Consider the following 18,655-nt stretch of genomic DNA (forward strand, 5'->3'; position numbering starts at 1 on the left):
GGTAGTCATATTAAAAAAAAAAAAAAAAAAAAAAAAAAAAAAAAAAAAAAACAATATGAATAGCAGAGTAGAAGGAAATTATTGCAGTTAAGCTCATACTAGCCTACTAGCATGATCAGCACCACCATTTTTAACTACTTTGCTGAGCTGATGATTCTAAATTCTAATCGTAATCGAACACCTGGCGAGATCGTTCAATCTTATTGCTCTTTTATTTCCTTTTTTTGTCATGCTATTTGGTTACTTTAAGAAAGAAATTCCTCCAACTAGTATTAAAACCAAATTAACAGAAGCATATATATACATATTCTCTGCTGTTAATACTTTTTTTACAACTTGTTGAGTTCTTTCTGAAAAAAGGTAATCCATTACTTAACATTAGTCTGAACAGAGAAGACCCTTAAATATATCAGCTCATAAATAAGAAGTCAGAGTTAGTGTTCACTGTGTTTATGTTCATCATAGTTGATTTTCTTTGTCCAGTAATATTATATTTTTCAGTTAAATAAATATTTTATATAAGTTAATTCCTTATCTGAGTATCTCTTAACAAATGAGTAAAAAAGTCTCTTAAGTAATGATCATATTAGCATATTTATTTAATACTAGTGGAAACAATTAAAATCAAACATATACCGTAAGATAAGAAGTACATAGCAAATATATAAGTATACACATACATGTCATATAACACATATACGCCTTACAAATATAAAATCATAAAAGCAATACTATAATGAAAAGCAGGCAATGATGATAAATATGCGAATTACTTGCATCCGAGTGATCTATATGGCTTCAACTTATTAACTCTTACCAAGAGTGCAACGTGTATTTTGACCCTGGTCTCCTCAGCAAAGATGAAAAGCTTATGTCTCCACTGCTTCTTCAACATCAAAACCACAATAACACCCCAAAACCCTGTTGCAAAACCACATGTTATGTCCATATAAAACCATACCTTGTTTGGCTCATCAGTTGCTTCATATTTTCTTTTGGCTATTGCGGTTGGGTCTTCATGAATTGAACAATTCTTTGGCAATGGAGCTCCACATAGATCTTTGTTCCCTGCATATATTGATGGATCGATGAGGGTTTGCAGTTGACTTCCTGTTGGAATTCGCCCAGACAAGTTGTTATTTGACAGATTCAAATGGCTCAAAAAATTCAAAGCTGCAATGCTTGGGGGGATCTGCCCGTCCAACTCGTTTCCGGATAAATCGAGAGAAATTAACGCTGCCATGTTTCCAATGTTATCTGGAATGCCTCCACTAAGATGATTATTGGACAAATTGAGACCCACTAATCCATAAAGTGCAGTTAACTCTACAGGTATTTCTCCGACAAGTTTATTGCTTGACAGGTCCATGTTCATGACCAATTGCCATGTTTTCGTATATTCAAGAGCAGCACCATTAACTACCTGAATCACCCCCTCCTCTGTATCATCGGGATATGGCATAGGCTCATTATTGTAAGCCATGCCTTTCAGTTTTCCTAGACAATGAGGAATGGTTCCTGTTAAGTTGTTGTGTGCGACATCTAAAATTTGAAGATGTACATTTTTGCACAGAGATCGAGGAATTCCTCCAGTGAAGTTATTTTTGTGTAGCCTGAAAACCCTCAATGATTTAAACTTTTCTCCAATCAATTCTGGTATTTTTCCGCAAAATGCATTATCAGCCAAATCTAAGGCCTCTAACCGACTTAAATTCCCAAATTCTGTAGGAAACTCACCACTAAAGTTATTATCATTCAATTTTAACCACATCAATGATGAAATATTCCCGATAAAACTTGGAATGACGCCACTTAGCTCATTTGAACTTAACATCATGACAACCAACTTCTGAAGATTCTTAAGACAGTTGGGAATTTTCCCAGTTAACCTATTATAGGAAAGATCAAGTTCATATAAATGTTTCCTCTTGCACAGTGACCTTGGAATCGACTCATTGAAAAGGTTATGTTGCAAAGATAACATTGAATAACCAATACCAAGATCAGTCCCCCCACTAGGAAGGTTAGTGATACATCCGCTCAGGTTGTTGTGAGAGAGATTAATGATACGAATGATGGGCATCTTTCGCAACCATGTGGGCAGGGGTCCTGAAATGCTAGCATTAGACAACCCTAAATATGTAAGTTTCCTTTGGTTTCGAAGCCATTGTGGAAATCTGTTTGCAATATTGCAAGAACTAAGATCAATGGCTAACAACTGGAATGGGGGCAGCCACTCACACGAAATATTGAATGTCAACTTACTGTTCAAAGCAACATTCAAGGACTTCAGCATAGAGAGGTTATGAAAATGGGATTCAGAAACAACTCCCTCCAAAGAATTATTAGAGACATCAAGAGAACGGAGTTTAGAGAGTTGCCCAATTGAAACCGGAATAGCCCCACTTAAGAAATTTGAAGAAACTAAAAAAGACTGTAATGAAACAAGTCTTCCTATAGATGCCGGGATGGGGCCTGTTAACTGATTGTTCTGTAGAAACAAATACATTAATGTTGTTAATCTTCCAAGTGATTTTGGAATTGAACCGTTGAGGTTATTAGAAGAAAGGTCAAGTTTGGTAAGTTTCCCAAGGAATGTCGGAATGGGACCTGTTAACTTGTTACGAGATAGATCTAATATTCGTAATAATGGTAATCTTCCCAGAGATTTGGGAATTGAATTGGTGAAGTCATTCTTAGATAGATCTAGTGCCTGTAATAATCTTAATCTTCCTAGAAATTCTGGAATTATGCCTGTTAACAAGTTATAAGATACATCTAAGTGTCTTAAATTGGCCATTCTTCCTAGGGATTTGGGAAATGTACCATTTAAACTAAGTTGTAAAACCAACATTTCCAAAGCATATTGGGAGCATTCTGATATGTTGGTTGTTGAGTCAGTCAATTCCATATCGAACGCATTGTTGTTCACACTCACTTTTTTCAAATGACACTGTCTCCATATTCCCACATCCTCAAATTTCTTAAAGTTGTTTGCAGAAAGGTCAAGCTCTAAAAGGTTAGGCATAACAGGAACCGATGCGTTCAAAGAGCTCGCAGAAAGGTCAAGGACTCGTAGGGAAGTCATATTTGCAAAAATGGATGGGAAACTCTCTGGGAAGAAATTGTGGCTAAGATCCAAGTGTTGGATGTTCGAAAGTGTTGTGAAATTAAGATTAGAATGAGATAGATACGTCTGTTCAAGGTTACAGCTTGACAAATGAAGCTCTAATAAAGAAGGGACCATGCTTATCAAGGTTGCAAAGTTCCATGTCAGGCTAAAATTAAAGAGTGAAAGATCTAGGAATTGTAAGGATGTCATGTTCTGAAAAAAGGGAGGGGGTTGACCTTTAAATGAATTCTCACTAAGATCCAGATGTTTGATGTTAGAAAGTGAAGTGCTTGAATTACGAAGAGGACCAAGATCGACATTAGAAAGACCACATCTTCGCAACGTTAACTCTTTCAACAAAGGAATAATGTAAAGCACCATGTCAAGGTTTTTTGCTCCCCTAAGATTTACCCAACCCAAGTTAAGATGCTCGAGTGACGAAAGGCTAGAAATCCAGGCCATATCATGTATGATCAGAAGATTTTTGTTGTAATCGTTTGAACTAAGATCAAGAGTTATTAGATTGGAAAGATTTCCAATGTGATGAGGTATAATACCAGAAAACATTGCATAAGAGAGATTAAGGTAAGTCAGCTCTTTCAAGGATCCAATGAACTTGGGGATCCGGCTTCCTTGAAAACAATTCATACTCAGGTCCAAATATTTTAGATGCCTCAACACTACTAAAGAAGTACTTACCTCGTTACTAACTAATGGCTCATTGTTGGTGCACTTGTGTCTGTACTTTGTCTGTATTCGGTCACGATGTAAAACGATGTCCTTAAGTTTGACCAAGTCAACCGTCCTCCTGGTTTGACTTGGCCAAACATATAGAATATGGTTGTAAATGTTCTGTGTCGAAGGTTGGGCCATCGAAGGATTGTTTCTATCCTTCGATGAGCTCGAAAGATATCCCACGAAGGATACTGATGGACTTCGAAGGATATGCCATCCTTCGAAGTATATGTGGATCCTTCGATGGCTTTGTGATCGACAGATGATCTTTCGGTCAATCTGCATGATCCTTCGACCAGACTTGCTGTGTTGGGTATAAATACCCATGCAGTGTGTTCACAGAAGACAGATGCACACAGAGAGATAGAAAGATATTGAGAGCATTCTGTCCAGGAACACACACACACACTAGAGGGTTTGCAAAACTGATTTGTAAACATTGTGCTTGTAACCGGAACCTTTCATTCGCATTAATACAAGTGGTGTTAATCGGTGAATCTTTGTGTGTTTGTGTTTGTGCTTGTTTCATCCCGGTTTGCTCACTAGCTTGGATTCCGCACTTGCTAGTGGGTTAGTATAACAAGGTTAAGGTTGAACCTCATCCTCCGAGAGGGACCTACACTCATAGTCATCAAAACTATCACCACCTCTGAGATGAAGACTTACAACATTACCAGTGACATCATCACACATGACTCTTTCCCAGCGGCAGCAGTTATAACCAACCCACGATGACAACAAATTATAGTCGTCTTTGACACTGTGTTTGAACTTGAGAAGAGCTAGTCGCTCATGCTCAAAGCAAGCCACCGTGGAATTTTTTCGAGCACCAAAACAGGTATTTGTGGTTGCAACCAGAAATATAGTTACAACAATGAAATGGAGCCCCAAACCCCACTGATTCCCCATTATCTAATCCTACACCCCGATTAAGCAAGTAAAAAAGTGAAGTGTAAAGATGGATTCTTATGATGAACAGATGGGTTGTTGAGATCAACAATACTAGTGCATTTATAGTTTTAGAAATGAACAGAAACTTAACTGGTTCCATGGAAGACTTGGAAGTCAACACCGCAAATTGTATCCACAAACATGTAAGCGTTAGGCCCAGCTCTGTTTCACAGAAAGACATTGAAGTCAATAAGGCAATTTGTATCCACAAACACCTAATCTTTGGGTTGTGCTCTGTTTCCCTTATCTTTAAATAAAGACATTCAAGTCAACTAAGTCTATACTGCTTTACTGATTCTATTATATAAGCGCATCAGGTTTTGGGTCTTTTCTTTTTATCGATGGAGATTAATTTGTGATTACCCATGAAAGGTGAACCGAAGACAAAAATACAATTAAAAATTCCAAGAATTTTCAGGAATAATGTTTCGGCTTTTCGTCTCGTTTCCGAACCGGTTCCGAGTATAGTCAAAGAGGAACCTGTTATGCTAGGGAACGCGTTTTAAGAGTGGAAAACCACTGAAATGCCCGGAATATTTTTATAATGGACGTTTTAAAACTAGTGAAGTTAAAAGTATTATTTATGTCCATTCATGTGTGTGTATAAAAAAAATATTATACAAATTTATATTGCTAAAAGAAACTAATAAAATTATTTAATAAAAGTAACCGTTAAATAAACCTCGGTAAACAAACTATAAATATACTTTATGTAAATAATATAATTGGAATAGAAACTAATACAATGTCTTAAAATTTGATTGGTTAATTGTTGAAATGTGGAGGTAAAGAGGTAAGACTGGAAATACAGAATGAGTCATAGAATTTACTAGAGAAGACCATGTGTAATATAATTGTAAAACTCAACTATAAAATTGGGATTTACCCATGACTATAGATATACCCTCAAAATCTATCTTGCATCTCAACATTTTCGTATTTTTTTTCTCTACAGCAACTGTGAAGAAATATGATGAAAATTTGACATTGTTTACATGGCTAACGTTTGTGCATTGGTCACAAGCTTTGAATCCACTTGTAAGTAATTCCCTAATTAACACGCAATGGAAGACTTGGAAGTCAATACTGCAATTTGTATCCACAAACAAGTTATCTTTGGGTCCTAAGATTCATGAAAATGAAATTTGACATTGTTTACATGGCTAACGTTTGTGCATTGGTCACAAGTTTTGAATACACTTGTCAGTAACCTCCCTAATTAACACGCAATGGAAGACTTGGAAGTCAATACTGCAATTTGTATCCACAAATAAGTAATTTTTGGGTCCTAAGATTTATGAAAATGAAATTTGACATTGTTTACATGGCTAACGATTGTGCAGTGGTCACAAGTTTTTTTGTGCAATTTGTATCCACAAATAAGTAATCTTTGGGTCCTAAAGACTTGGAAGTCAATATTGCACAAACATATATACAGTCATGACTCATGAATATTGCCCCTGAATGCAAGTTAAGCTTACATTTTTGTTTGTGTTCAACGAGTATAAATTGACAGAAAAGAACTCACATCTTTGAAATATCAAACATGTTAATGATTCATTTACTACAGTGTTGAACGACCGTAGTATTTGGTCACAAATAATTTTGTCATGTAATTAACAGATTATTGGTTTGTATAATTTCCAGATTATATTTCTCGGAGTATCCCAGATTCAGTTGTGTTGTATCTAGTATATATTTTCGATTGTGATAATGGAAAAGGGAGCCTTTCAATTGTTTTCAAAAAGCATCATATATCTATATATATTAATAAATGAGATGATTTGGGCTATTTGTCTTTGAATGGTGGAACCATTTTGCTTATGTGGCATCCATTGGTTGAGGAGAGTGTGATTTTGAGAGAGAATTCATTCTCAAAGCTCAATACACAAACAAACAAACATTAGACGCGGGATCCGTTTTGATTTCGGGTTATCTTATACCCGTTCATTCGGATCTATATAAAAGGCACTACCCAGTAATTCAGACCACTTTCTTTCCTATTCCTTCTAAACCCTAGCCAACAACTTCATCGTATTCTTCGTTCTTCTTTGCCGATCTGCCCTCTCAATTCGAAAATGAAGATTAGCATCAGTCTTGATGTAAACTCAATTCGAAGATGCCTTCATCATATTTCTGATTGCTGTTGTTGTTTGTTGATTTGATTGAAGAAGAATGAAGGTGTGTTTGTGTGACGGCTGAATCTGATGAAGGTGTGTTGTTGTTTGTTGATTTGACAGTGGTCGGAGATGAAGGGGATTCATCAATCTTAATCACAGGTATGTTCTTCCCTCTTGATCTTTGATTTTTTTGTTATCTAATTCGAATCTTATATTCTTATTAATCTTTTTTTTGTCCCAAAAACCCTAAATACTCTTTGATTTTTCATACGATATTAATGACCTTGACTTTTTCTTAATCTTTGTTTTTCAGCAAATCTACAAATGGGTTGGCACTTTTGGGAAAAGTAGCCACTTATGCATTGAATCTAACTGGTTTCTTTTATTGTCAAGCAATCCCAAATTCACTGTCCAATGAGCCATTAGACCTTTCGAGGTAAAGTCGAATGCAAACTCAACTGTTTGAATATTAATTTGTATTATCGTGCTAATGGAATAAAGTTATATTCTTATTATTTTTACTTTGTGCAAGTGTTGTTAATACCTAGGTTCATGATGCAGGGATGATGATGGTGACATGTACAGTTTCCAAACGAAAGATAAAGATGCTGACGTCAGTTTCAGGCCTCCTAAATATCAAACAGGGGTCTTAAAAACAAACTGCATCGATTGTTTGGATCGTAAAAATGTTGCTCAGTTTGCATACGGTTGGGCTGCACTTGGTCGCCAATTGCATACTATAGGTTATATAGATACCCCTGATATCGAACTAGATTCCGCTTTAGCAGATGATTTAATGAGAATTTATGAAAAAATGGGTGACACTCTAGCACTACAATATGGTGGTTCTGCAGCTCACAATAAGGTAATGCATTATCATTACAAATAAATAATAATGGTTAAGTAATAACTGGAATGCTCATACAGTCATACTTAAAGTGCTAATTGCATAAAAACATGACTAACTTTGGTATGATTTCTATTTCGGGTTGTTAACGTGTTTTACTCTAGAAAAACTCACCAAAGTGTCATTTTCTTGATTTACAGTTTTTGTGTTCGCTTTTTTGTACAAATATGGCGGTGAAGCTTGATAATATGCGCTTCGCTTTGATCGTGTTAGGGCTGTTCAAAAAGCTCGCGGCTCGGAGCTCGCTCGAAGCTCGCTCGGATTTAGCTCGAAAAAAGCTCGCTCGATTTGGCTCGGTTTAAAAGTGAGCCGAGCCGGCTCGGCTCGGTTAGAAAGTGAGCCTAGCTCGGCTCGGCTCGTAACGAGCCGAGCTGGCTCGGTTCGGCTCGCTTTGTAGCTCGGCTCAGTTTAGCTCGAATTATTTTACTTATAATAAGTTTTAATTTTATATACATTATAATATATTACAAAAAAACTGATTATTATTTACATGTATATAGGTTTGTAATTTGATATCTATGACATATTTGAAGATTGATTACCATAATAATAAACTAATATTGTATTTTATTGAAATTAAAACTTATTTTGCGTTGTTAAACTTAATTTTGGTTTGAATTGTATTAGGTTGAACTTAACTTGAATATATTCTTTTAAATTATTGAATAATATTTTAGGCTATTAAATTTTAAGAGGTATATATTAGTTTTTTTTTTATAAAATCGAGGCAAACCAAGCCGAGCCGAGCTAGCTCGGTTTAAAACCAAGCCGAGCCCGAGCTTAGATTTTCAGCTCGGTTTCAAATCCGAGCCGAGCCGAGCCAGCTCGGTTTATAATCGAGCCGAGCCCGAGCTTGGCCTGGCTCAGCTCGGCTCGGCTCATGAACAACCCTAGATCGTGTGAGTTTTATCGTATTTGTGAACCATTTTACTTACTATGTGATGATTTTGATCTGTTTGTAGAGGGTGATTTTGGGAGGGAATCATTCTAAATACACGGAGGTCCATGATTTATGTGAGTTTTATGTTGTAAAGACGAAGTTAGCGCAGAATGCATTCTGCTCATGGGTGAGGGCGTACAGCACGCATCGCGGGGAGTTGAAGAGTATATGCATGGTGAAAAAGCTTCATTTGGGACACGTGGCGAAAAGTTTTGCACTGAAGGAGCAGCCGTCACTGGTGGGGAGATGGGTTTAGAAGAAGCACACAGAAAAGAGGAAAAGAACACAGGAAAGTAAAAGAAGGTTTGAAAAAGAAGAGAAAGATGGCAAACCTGGAGGAGGTATATTCAATTATTAATTTGTTTTTGTTTTTTTATTATTATTAAAAAGGAAAAAGAAAGAAGATATATAAAAATGGTTGGGGTGTGACAGGGAGATTGAGTTAGCAAATGAACGGTGAAAGATGATTGATGGTGAAGGTGCAAATTGCAAGCAAGCAGCTGGCTGGAAGGAGAATAGAATGAATGGTTTGACAACCACCAAAACAAGTAATTACATTACATTACTGAGAATGAGATGATGGATGTTATGTTAATGTGATGGATATTAATATATAATAATAATAATTGTAACCTTTTAGTTTTTAGTTCACTGATTTATGAAACCGTGTCATACTTTATATGATTAACTATTTACCTTTGAAGTTGTATGTATGTTTTCATGATTAATGTTTATAGCTTTTTTTATGTCACATGATCAAGTAACTACAATTGTTTGCAGACTCATGCTTTATAAGCAATCAAATTTACATAGAAGGCAATCCCTGGTATTGTTATATAATAATTTGCTTTTATTTTTTAATCATGGGCAGATAGTTTTATTTTTATTCATTTTCTTTTTATTGAATCTGCTATGGATTTTGTTAGATTGGCAGCTTGGGTAATTCATTATATAGGCCTAAAAGATCACATTTAATCACATTTTCATGATTAATTGTTTGCTTTAAGTATTAAATAAATCACATATAGTTATTTCATTTTATGTTTCAATCTTTGCTAAATTGATAAGTTAGAGTTTGGCTATTAGGTCATTTAATTGATTCCTCTGTCCTAATTTCATTTGTTGTTCAGTTAGGTAGTTAGGTTCAAGATTATTTTTTATTTAGAATCAATTTAATCACCCCCAATGCCTCTGAAAAAGAAGATTAATCTATTAATTGGAGTTTTCTCTAATGCATACAATTTTAAATGCCCAATGGTTGTTCGAAGAACATGGATGCAATATCCTTAAGTTAAATCTCGAGAGGTAAGTAATTATAATATTACAGCATAAGAATAATATGGTGAATGAGGAACTTTGACATGAGTCAAGGACTTATGGAGATGTTCAGTTTATGCCCATTTGTTGACTACTATAGTCTAATCTCATGGAAGATAATTGATATTTGTGTGTTTGGGGTAATTTTTTGCATACCTTTATTATCACATAAAACATTTTCATAATGTGTAGATATTTGTTTATGCAAGACGTAAGTTATCATAACAAAATATGTCATGCAAAACAGATGACGATGCATTTGTTCGTGTAGATGGGTTTTGGTCTCTTTAAAACGAGTCAACGTGAATCACAAGTTGCTATATGGTGATATTAATTCAGATTCTCAGCCCCAACATAATCCCAACAGCAAGTGGTATATCAGCCTTGAGGTATGTTATTTTGCTCATATTAGTCATTATTAAAACTTAAATTATGATCCAGTCTTATATAAACTGGTTTATTTGGATTAACTTATTATACAACGAGTCAAAAGGGTTACTCTTGAACTAACTTAGAACGGGTCAAAATGGACCACCACCGGCACCCAGTGCCAATGTGTGTTGCTACTTGCTGCCGCCTACCAGTCACTGACTCACCATTGACAAGAACCATGACCGTTTTGACATGTTATGATTTTATGTTATAATGTTTATCCTCTTTTTGTTAAGAATGGCCTGAAGAAAAACACCCCCCATGGGCTTACGGGGTGGGTTATGCTGTGAACCATGACATTGCAAAGGCGATTAACAATAACACAAAAGGGTGACCTATAGGTTTGTTTTAAGCTTTCTGAACATAAATATCTCAAAGTTTAGATTATTTTAGAGTAAACTGCCAAAATGGTCCTTGAGGTTTGGTCACTTTTGCCACTTACTACAAAACTCAAACCTTTTGAATTTGGGTCCCTGTGGTTTCAATTTTGGTGCCATTTTCATCCAAAAGCAAAATCTGTTCAGATTTTTTAGTTAACATCCAGTTTTTTTGTTCTTTTCCTCCCTTTTAATGAAGGGCAAAATTGTTAGATTTTTTATTAATTTGTTATAATAAAACGTTAAAAGACCATTTTGCCCTTTGTTAAAAAGGAGGAAAAAGATAGAAAAGTTGAATATTAACTTAAAAAACTGGCCAAATTTTAATTTTGGATGAAAATGACAACAAAATTGAAACCACGGGACCCAGATTCAAAAGGTTTCAGTTTTGGACTAAAGTGGCAAAAGTGACCAAACCTCAGGGACCATTTTGGCAGTTTACTCTTATTTTTATAAAATTGGATTTTAACGGAATATATATATATGATCAGGCTTTAAGCTGGATGATGTGATAATGGGAATCTGGACTGCGAATTTACAAAAGAATTGTTTAGAAGTATGATATGAAAAAGAACAAGTGTATAATGAAACAGATGGGTATGTAGTTGCACACTATCAAGGACCTCGATAAATGTTGTGTGCATGGCAAAAGCTTCAAGTAGATAACCAAGCTTTTTGTTGTGGGAACTAATAGATTCTTAAGAATAACACGAATGTTGTGTTGTATCATTTGTAACTAGATAGGTACTTTTACTGATTATGCAGACTATTACACTTGAATTTGTTTTCAAAACTAATACCAAGTGCACACATGGGTTGCTGTTGGTTCAATTAATCACATGTCTCCATTCTTAATAAACAGATGAAGTAGTCGTGTTGTGCACCGATTCGAATCTATTGAACTGGCGTGTAACCTTATTAGTTTTAAAACTAAAATCAAAGTATAAAAATAAAAAAGTTATAAAAATACATAATTCATCTTTGGGATAAATTTTTTGACAATGAATAAAGTGAAAACTAACCCTACAAGATGGGTGAGTCAGATGGGCTGGTGGTCTTAATGGGTGCTGAGCAAAATTAGTTTGGGGCAGTTTTGACTGTAATGGATAAAGCAAGTCGTTTCAAGGAAAAAAAATCTCAAAATAGGTCACCAAATATATTTATACGGCGGCAAGTAATGACGTGTGAAGGTTAACAAATATTTTTGTAGGATTATTCGTGTGTTATATCGTTGTAACCATGTCTAAACACCTCGACCCGTACTAAAAGTGACATGTTTTGACCCGGTTACTGGCTTACCCATTTGACTTTTGACCCAACTTGCTACCTTTAGTTTTACTTATGAGGGGTCAAACAAATTAAACATGTTAAGCTAAAAGATTGTACTAGAAAGGGCATGGATCATTTTACATGTTTGGTTATTTTCTCTTTTCAGTTTATCAATAATCAAAATTCGCCAAACGTGTCCATGACTATCGGGATAATACAATTTCAAAAAGTAAAACAAACACCGTGTTCCACAACATGATTAACTAGAGTTAATTATCGGAAATATGTCACAGAATAGTAACCAAGTTTCAAAAGTGTTCTAATTAGGTTACTCGTATTATTTTTGTCCCAATTAGATAGCTTAACATTCAAAGCGAGTCATGTCTTTTTTTCTATGTGTCAAGAAAAAAATGAAGAATAAGATGTTGGGGTTAGATTATTTTAATATATGAAATTATATTTATTAAAAGAGAAAAATGCCCGGATAGTCCCTGTGGTTTCGCCTTTTTTCACCTATAGTCCCTATCTTTCTAAAACTACTTGAATAGTCCCCAAGTTTTCGATTTTTGTTCTCGGATAGTCCCTGGGTCTAACTTCAGTTACTTTTCTCAGTTAAGTGGGTGTTGAAATGACCAAAATACCCTTTTATTAAAAGGCCAAACCATAGGGACTATCCGGGCATTTTTCTCCTACAAATATATCCTTTTGTGTTGTAGACCACCTCTTGATGATGTTCTGGCTAACTTGAAGGTCATCTCATGGAGGTTCCGTCATCTCTACCTCTGAGTCACCTCTTCGACCTTACCCCATCTCCTACTTCCAAACCCACTACCCTCATCCGCTGCTGTTCTTCCTCCGCCACCGCGCCAAAACACGGCGGCCGGAGTACACCACCCTCCACTCCGGTTCTACCGTCCAATAGAGCCACCGTTGCTCCAATTCGTCTTAAAAAGGTTTGCCCCTAATTTCTTCAATTATCTTCACAAAGTAGTGTTTTTTTGCGGTTGATTGAATGTAACTGAAATTGGGGGGTGGGGTTTATGAATAATGATTTGGGTAGGTTTTTAGGTTATGTTTATGTGATTGATATTATGCATATAACCCACCGATTGTTCTCAGTTTTTTTGAGTTCAGTTAAGTTGAGTTAGAAAGAACTGGTGGTAGATAGGTTATATGGCCACATTGGAATCTAATTTATTTCTAATTTCTGAATTTTGGATTCAAATATTAGCAAACAGGTTAAAATCATAATGTAGATTCATTATCCAGATATTCCCTGCCCTGCATACTCAAAATTACCATTAATCGAATCTAAGTTGTTTCTACATAATTTTCGAACATAATCAGTGAACTTTGTTTCGGTGAAATCGAATGAGTTCCGATTGATTTTTAACGTGTCTAGGACTGATTTGAATGAGTTTCGGTGATTTTCGAACTGTTTCGGTATGTTGATTAAGAGTTTCGGACTAATTCGGTTTGTATCGGATCAAATTTGTTCAAGTTTCTGTGTGAATCAGTGTTTTTGATCGAAGTTTTGAGATTTCAAAAATTATAAGACAATTTTAAACTGTTTACATACTTATTGAACAACTATATTTGAACGAACTGATCTGAATCTGAGTTGCTGAAAGAAGCTGGTGTCGATTCGTATTTCGATCTAGTTTCAAATTGTTTCGTTTGAATTTCGGACAAATTCGGTTGATTTAAGACAAATTTTGATGTGTCGTATGTGCTTTTCGAACCGATTTCGATTGATTTTCAGAGAGTTTCAAGTTGATTTGATCTGTTTCAGATCAAATATTGTTAGTTTTGGACTGATTAAAAGATGGTGTTGGTGTCACAATGGTAAAAGATGGTGGTGAAAAGACGGCGTCTGAACACCGATAAGGTGTCGGCACCGGAGATGAAACAACTATGGAGAAGATCCAACAGGTGGAGAAGAAGGGTGGGTGTGGGGGATTTTATAAATAAAAATGAAGAAGGTGCCCGGATAGTCCCTATGGTTTGGCATTTAAAGGAAAGGGTATTTTGGTCATTTCAACACCCACTTAACTGAGAAAAGTAACTGAAGTTAGACCCAGGGACTATTCGAGAACAAAAATGGAAAACTTGGGGACTATTCAAGTAGTTTTAGAAAGATAGGGACTATAGGTGAAAAAAGGCGAAACCACAGGGGACTATTCAAGTAGTTTTAATTACATTAAAAATTAAAAAAACAAGTTGTAACTCAAAGTTAGCATCAAATAAAAGGGAAAAAAGAAACAAAAATCCACATCACCATTGTTACTTATAAAATGGATGAAAAAACCCTTAATTTTAATGAAAAATGAATGTTGAGTGACCTGATTGGAACACTTTTGAAACTTGAGTGACCTAATTGGAACACTTTTAAAACTTGGTTACTATTCTACAAAGTTACCCCTTAATTATCTATCAAGAATCATTTTTAGTTTGATTTTCCTCATGCTCATTATATTTTTTATAAGTTGAATACATGACTGGGGTAAGGATAGTGTAAAAAGGGCCTAAAGTATGAGAAGTGTATTATAACACTATATATAATACTATATAAACACCATATAAACACCCTATAACAATATGTAGCACCATATAATACCATATAACACTATGTAACACTATATATCATTATATAACAAATATAACACTATACATCTATCATAGACATGCTATCAGACAACCTATAGTGTTATATTTGTTATATAATGATATATAGTGTTACATAGTGTTATATGGTAATATATGGTGTTACATATTGTTATACGGTGTTTATATGGTGTTATTTACTATTATATATAGTATTATAATACACTTCTCACACTTTGAGCACTTTTTACAGGATCCTCTACCTACATGACTGTATTAAATATTTTATTTTCTCACAATATTGTATAAACTTTGTTAAATAAAAAATAGTTTAACTCAAAATAGTACCGTGACGAACTGGTACTGACATCATTACCGGTATTATTATAAGTCGAACCGGTACTGATATCTATTTTATGATCGGTACCCGTATTGTTATTTTGTTTTAGATTTATAAATAACTAATTTTTCCTACCCGTGAGTATTAAGAAAAAAGGTTAGGATGGGTATGAGTTAAGATGAGTTTGGATTAAGATGGGTTTATTAAGAAAAAAAAGTTAGGATGGGTTTGGATCAATATTGGTTTCGATCTAGATGATTATGTTACAGTTGATGAATTGCTTGAACGTGGTCCTAAATATTTAAATGAGGTTCACTCCTTTACTTCTTTTGCTTTCACTTTGGGGAAATGGGGAATGATGTGTCCTGCAGAAATATACTTGAAGAACACATAGCATTCATTACTTAACACTCATTGGTTTAGTTTAGTACTTTTATTTTCAAATTATAATATTTAACTCTTAAAAGATACATGAAACCATGTGGACTGATAAACAGTCTTGGGATTAATGGTATGTATAAGAGTTCATCTTCAAATCCCATTTATGAGTTGGTGGATGAATGGAGCTTGGAAGTTCGTAACCCAACCCAACCCTATTGTTTTTCCAGGTTTAATGCATAAATAGTGATGTCTTGATAGATATTTTTGAAAAAAAAAACAATAATAGACGGCATATCATCCTAAAGGCTTCGGCTAAATTTATTACACATTAGATGAAGGCAGGTAAAATTCTTGATCCAGTAGTCGCAAAACCCCACAAAAGTTAGTAATTATGAATCCTTATATTTTTAGCTGGTGGGTAATAGGTTTGTTTATAGTATTCGGTTGATTTCGATGCTGGGTCGGAAGCTTCTTCTGTTCGACAAGTTTTGTTTAATTATGTTTGGTTTTGCGTTTCTTCTGTTATTTTGTAAGCTTCTGTTATCTGTCTTCATGGTCCATAGCAACAAGTGGGAGAGATTTTGGTGTTATGGGCATTTAGACAAGTGGGCCTAATTTATTTTCATGGCATATTTTGGTCCCTAATATATTCATGCTGATAGCGTATGGTAATTTTATTAAGTTGTTGGTCAACCGTGTTTTGTTTTTGCTAAATGGGACTGAAGGGATTAATTATTTTGGAGGCCCTTTATTTCGTATTTTGGTTAGCCCTTCAGGACAGTAACTGCATATGTCATTTGGGTCTCTATAGCCCAAAGTTCGGTCTCTAAATGGGTTAATGGTCTACAAAATTAAATAATATAATGTACTTTAAACATGTTAACCCCCGTTTATATTAGTAATGTAGATGTGCTCTGTTGAAACAACAAATGTCGCGTATAAAGAAGTCTTTAACAAGTTGTGATTTTTTTTGTATTCATTTATTTCATTTATTAAGTGTAAGTTATATTTACGTTAGTACCAGAACGTTTCTTTCATTAAAAGATTATGTCAACGGTGATAATGAAGAAATTTTCTTTTACCAACCCGCAAAGTTCGCGGGTTCTTAAACTAAATCTATACTAGGCGATTCTCATTATATATAGTATATATGGCTTATGTTGTTCGCGAACTTTCTCTTAAACCATCATCTTCTTATATGGCTTATGTTCCTACTTCGATGGTATATATTCATCTCTCAATTTAGGATGACGACCTTGTAATATATAGTCATATTTTGTAGCAAATAAATGATGTAAAATGTAATTGTTTTGTTTTCAGGTGGTCATTGGAAAACAGAGCTGGTCATTGGAAAACATAGCTATGTTTGAGGGATCTAAATGACACCAATGGAAGAATTACGAATATTTTTAGTAGGTATGCTTCTACTCAGAATTCTTTACAGTTTACAATTATATCCCTATTTTGTGGTTTGGATAAATTAATGTTTTAAGCTTTGTTGATCACATACACGTTGCCAACTTTTTAAATGCTTTCATATTGATGTACAGAAGTGATATTTTGTTACGTCAATCGGAACATTTGTATCCACTTGAAGTGTGGCATACCAATGATACCATTCTCTAAAATAGAAGAAATAACAGGACTTTCCACAGAAATATTTGATTTCTGCCCTTTACAAACTCTGTAATACGGAGGAAACTGTCATTTAGAGTTGATAAAACCACCAAAATACTATTTTGTTCGTTCCTTATTGAACCTTAAAAATAAATTTAAGAAGCCATTTAGGAAGTTTCATACAATCTAAATACATTTCGGACGACATTTGTCCCATTCAACCTATTTCTTTTTTAGCTAATATTTTGTTTTACCAATTTGACATGTTATATATCGACTCATTTATTTATAAAAGGTCAAACTTTTCACATGTGATGAAAGATGCAAAATTAAAAAAATGGTAGCATGGAGCTCACTTACTATATAAACATTTGTGATTAATAAAATATAAATATCCAACCCGTGAGTATTCACGGGTGATAACCTAGTTTAGAAGTTATATACAAGATGTGCACCGGAGTAAATTTGCCATTTTTCCAAATTTTTTTATCTAATAAACGAATGAATTAATAAAAAATAAGAGAAAACACTATTTTGGTAAATAGTTTTGAAAGAACACTGAAATGTAAATATTTTTCCCCTGACACCACGAAAAAAAATTGTTTTTTAACCATAAAAAATTTTAGAAGTTTACGTATTTGGAAGCAATCCACGGTTTGACGTGTGGTGTTATGAACTAAATTTGTGGCTTAAACATTTTATGTGTTAAGATCGATAAAGCATAACAACTCCGTCATTTAACAGTGGTGTTTTGATGTACACATGTAGTCCTGGTTCGTATCTACTTGCAATTCAGATCTTTTACACGTACGAACTTTTGATGTACAGTGGTGGAATTACACTGCGCATTGGCGGATGTATCGGTTGGTGTCGATTCGTTTTATTAAAGTTTTTGGATAGTACCGACACCTCGTTTAACAACCGAAAAAGATAAAAAAGAATACAAATACTGGTACGGATATTGTTCAAACGATATAGGTTATGATTGTCACTGTATCGGTACGTTGCAGACACTCGCCATAGCTTATGATTCCAAAAAAATACTCTATTGCGAATACAACTACGTTTTAACGAAATTGATTCCGGAAACCATAAAAACGAATGCTAACACCATACCGAAGTGTTTTGGGCGACATCAGTTCAATTTCTCACAATAAAGAACAAAAAATAAGTATTATATCTGACATGTTTGATTTAGAAAAAAAAAAAAAAAGCTTTTATGGATATATAAATAAAAATAAGCACATCACAATAATATATTCAGAATTTCTAAAACGTTATATTATATTATAATTAGGACAGTGAAAAACCAAAAAAAATGAGATTACTTTGATAACAAGTAGGGATGGCAATCAAGCCATTCGATGGGCAAACCCGAAACATGATACATTTGGGACGGATTTGGAGTCGGTTAATCGGGTTTGGGACGGGCTTGGGACCTGTTCTTATTTTTTTCGCAGGTTTGAGGTTTGGTAATATACCCGTTTACCCAACTCAATTACTAAATAAAGTGTATTTGTTTACCCGATATAATTTATATTTTGAAATATTTA

At 34.6% G+C, this 18,655-nt stretch overlaps 1 protein-coding gene and 1 long non-coding RNA gene across 8 annotated transcripts; one reads left to right on the forward strand and one right to left on the reverse strand.

Moving 5' to 3' along the window:
• Nucleotides 1-622: 622 nt before the first annotated feature.
• On the reverse strand, nucleotides 623-5,091 carry LOC110883959 (receptor-like protein EIX2). Its single transcript, XM_022131626.2, has 2 exons — nucleotides 4,890-5,091; nucleotides 623-1,497 (listed from the first exon to the last, which is right to left on the reverse strand). The coding sequence occupies exons 1-2, from the start codon at nucleotides 4,939-4,941 to the stop codon at nucleotides 770-772; spliced, it is 780 nt and encodes a 259-aa protein (XP_021987318.1). The 5' UTR covers nucleotides 4,942-5,091; the 3' UTR covers nucleotides 623-769.
• A 1,132-nt stretch (nucleotides 5,092-6,223) lies between these two features.
• On the forward strand, nucleotides 6,224-18,315 carry LOC110883958. Of its 7 annotated transcripts, none has more exons than XR_004870526.1 (9): nucleotides 6,224-7,077; nucleotides 7,232-7,354; nucleotides 7,480-7,783; nucleotides 8,788-9,106; nucleotides 9,198-9,313; nucleotides 10,354-10,471; nucleotides 12,911-13,113; nucleotides 16,806-16,901; nucleotides 17,931-18,315. It is a non-coding gene; the product is annotated as an uncharacterized LOC110883958 (long non-coding RNA). The 7 variants fall into 7 exon arrangements; XR_004870527.1 differs by lacking the exons at nucleotides 12,911-13,113; nucleotides 16,806-16,901; nucleotides 17,931-18,315 and adding exons at nucleotides 9,546-9,591; nucleotides 10,751-10,855; nucleotides 11,383-11,726 and having other exon boundaries at nucleotides 7,966-9,106; XR_002560821.2 differs by lacking the exons at nucleotides 12,911-13,113; nucleotides 16,806-16,901; nucleotides 17,931-18,315 and adding exons at nucleotides 9,546-9,591; nucleotides 10,751-10,855; nucleotides 11,383-11,726.
• The last annotated feature ends 340 nt before the right edge of the window (nucleotides 18,316-18,655 follow it).

Source organism: Helianthus annuus, chromosome 10, assembly GCF_002127325.2.
Source record: "Helianthus annuus cultivar XRQ/B chromosome 10, HanXRQr2.0-SUNRISE, whole genome shotgun sequence".
Lineage (NCBI taxonomy): Eukaryota > Viridiplantae > Streptophyta > Magnoliopsida > Asterales > Asteraceae > Helianthus > Helianthus annuus.

Excerpts from the sequence above, each read along its gene's own strand:
- LOC110883959 (XM_022131626.2), bottom strand. The coding sequence starts at position 4,941 with ATGTTTGTGGATACAATTTGCGGTGTTGACTTCCAAGTCTTCCATGGA. Across the intron at positions 1,498-4,889 it reads CCAAGTCTTCCATGGAACCA|GAAAACTGAAAGGCATGGCT; the intron begins GTTAAGTTTCTG and ends CTCATTGTCTAG.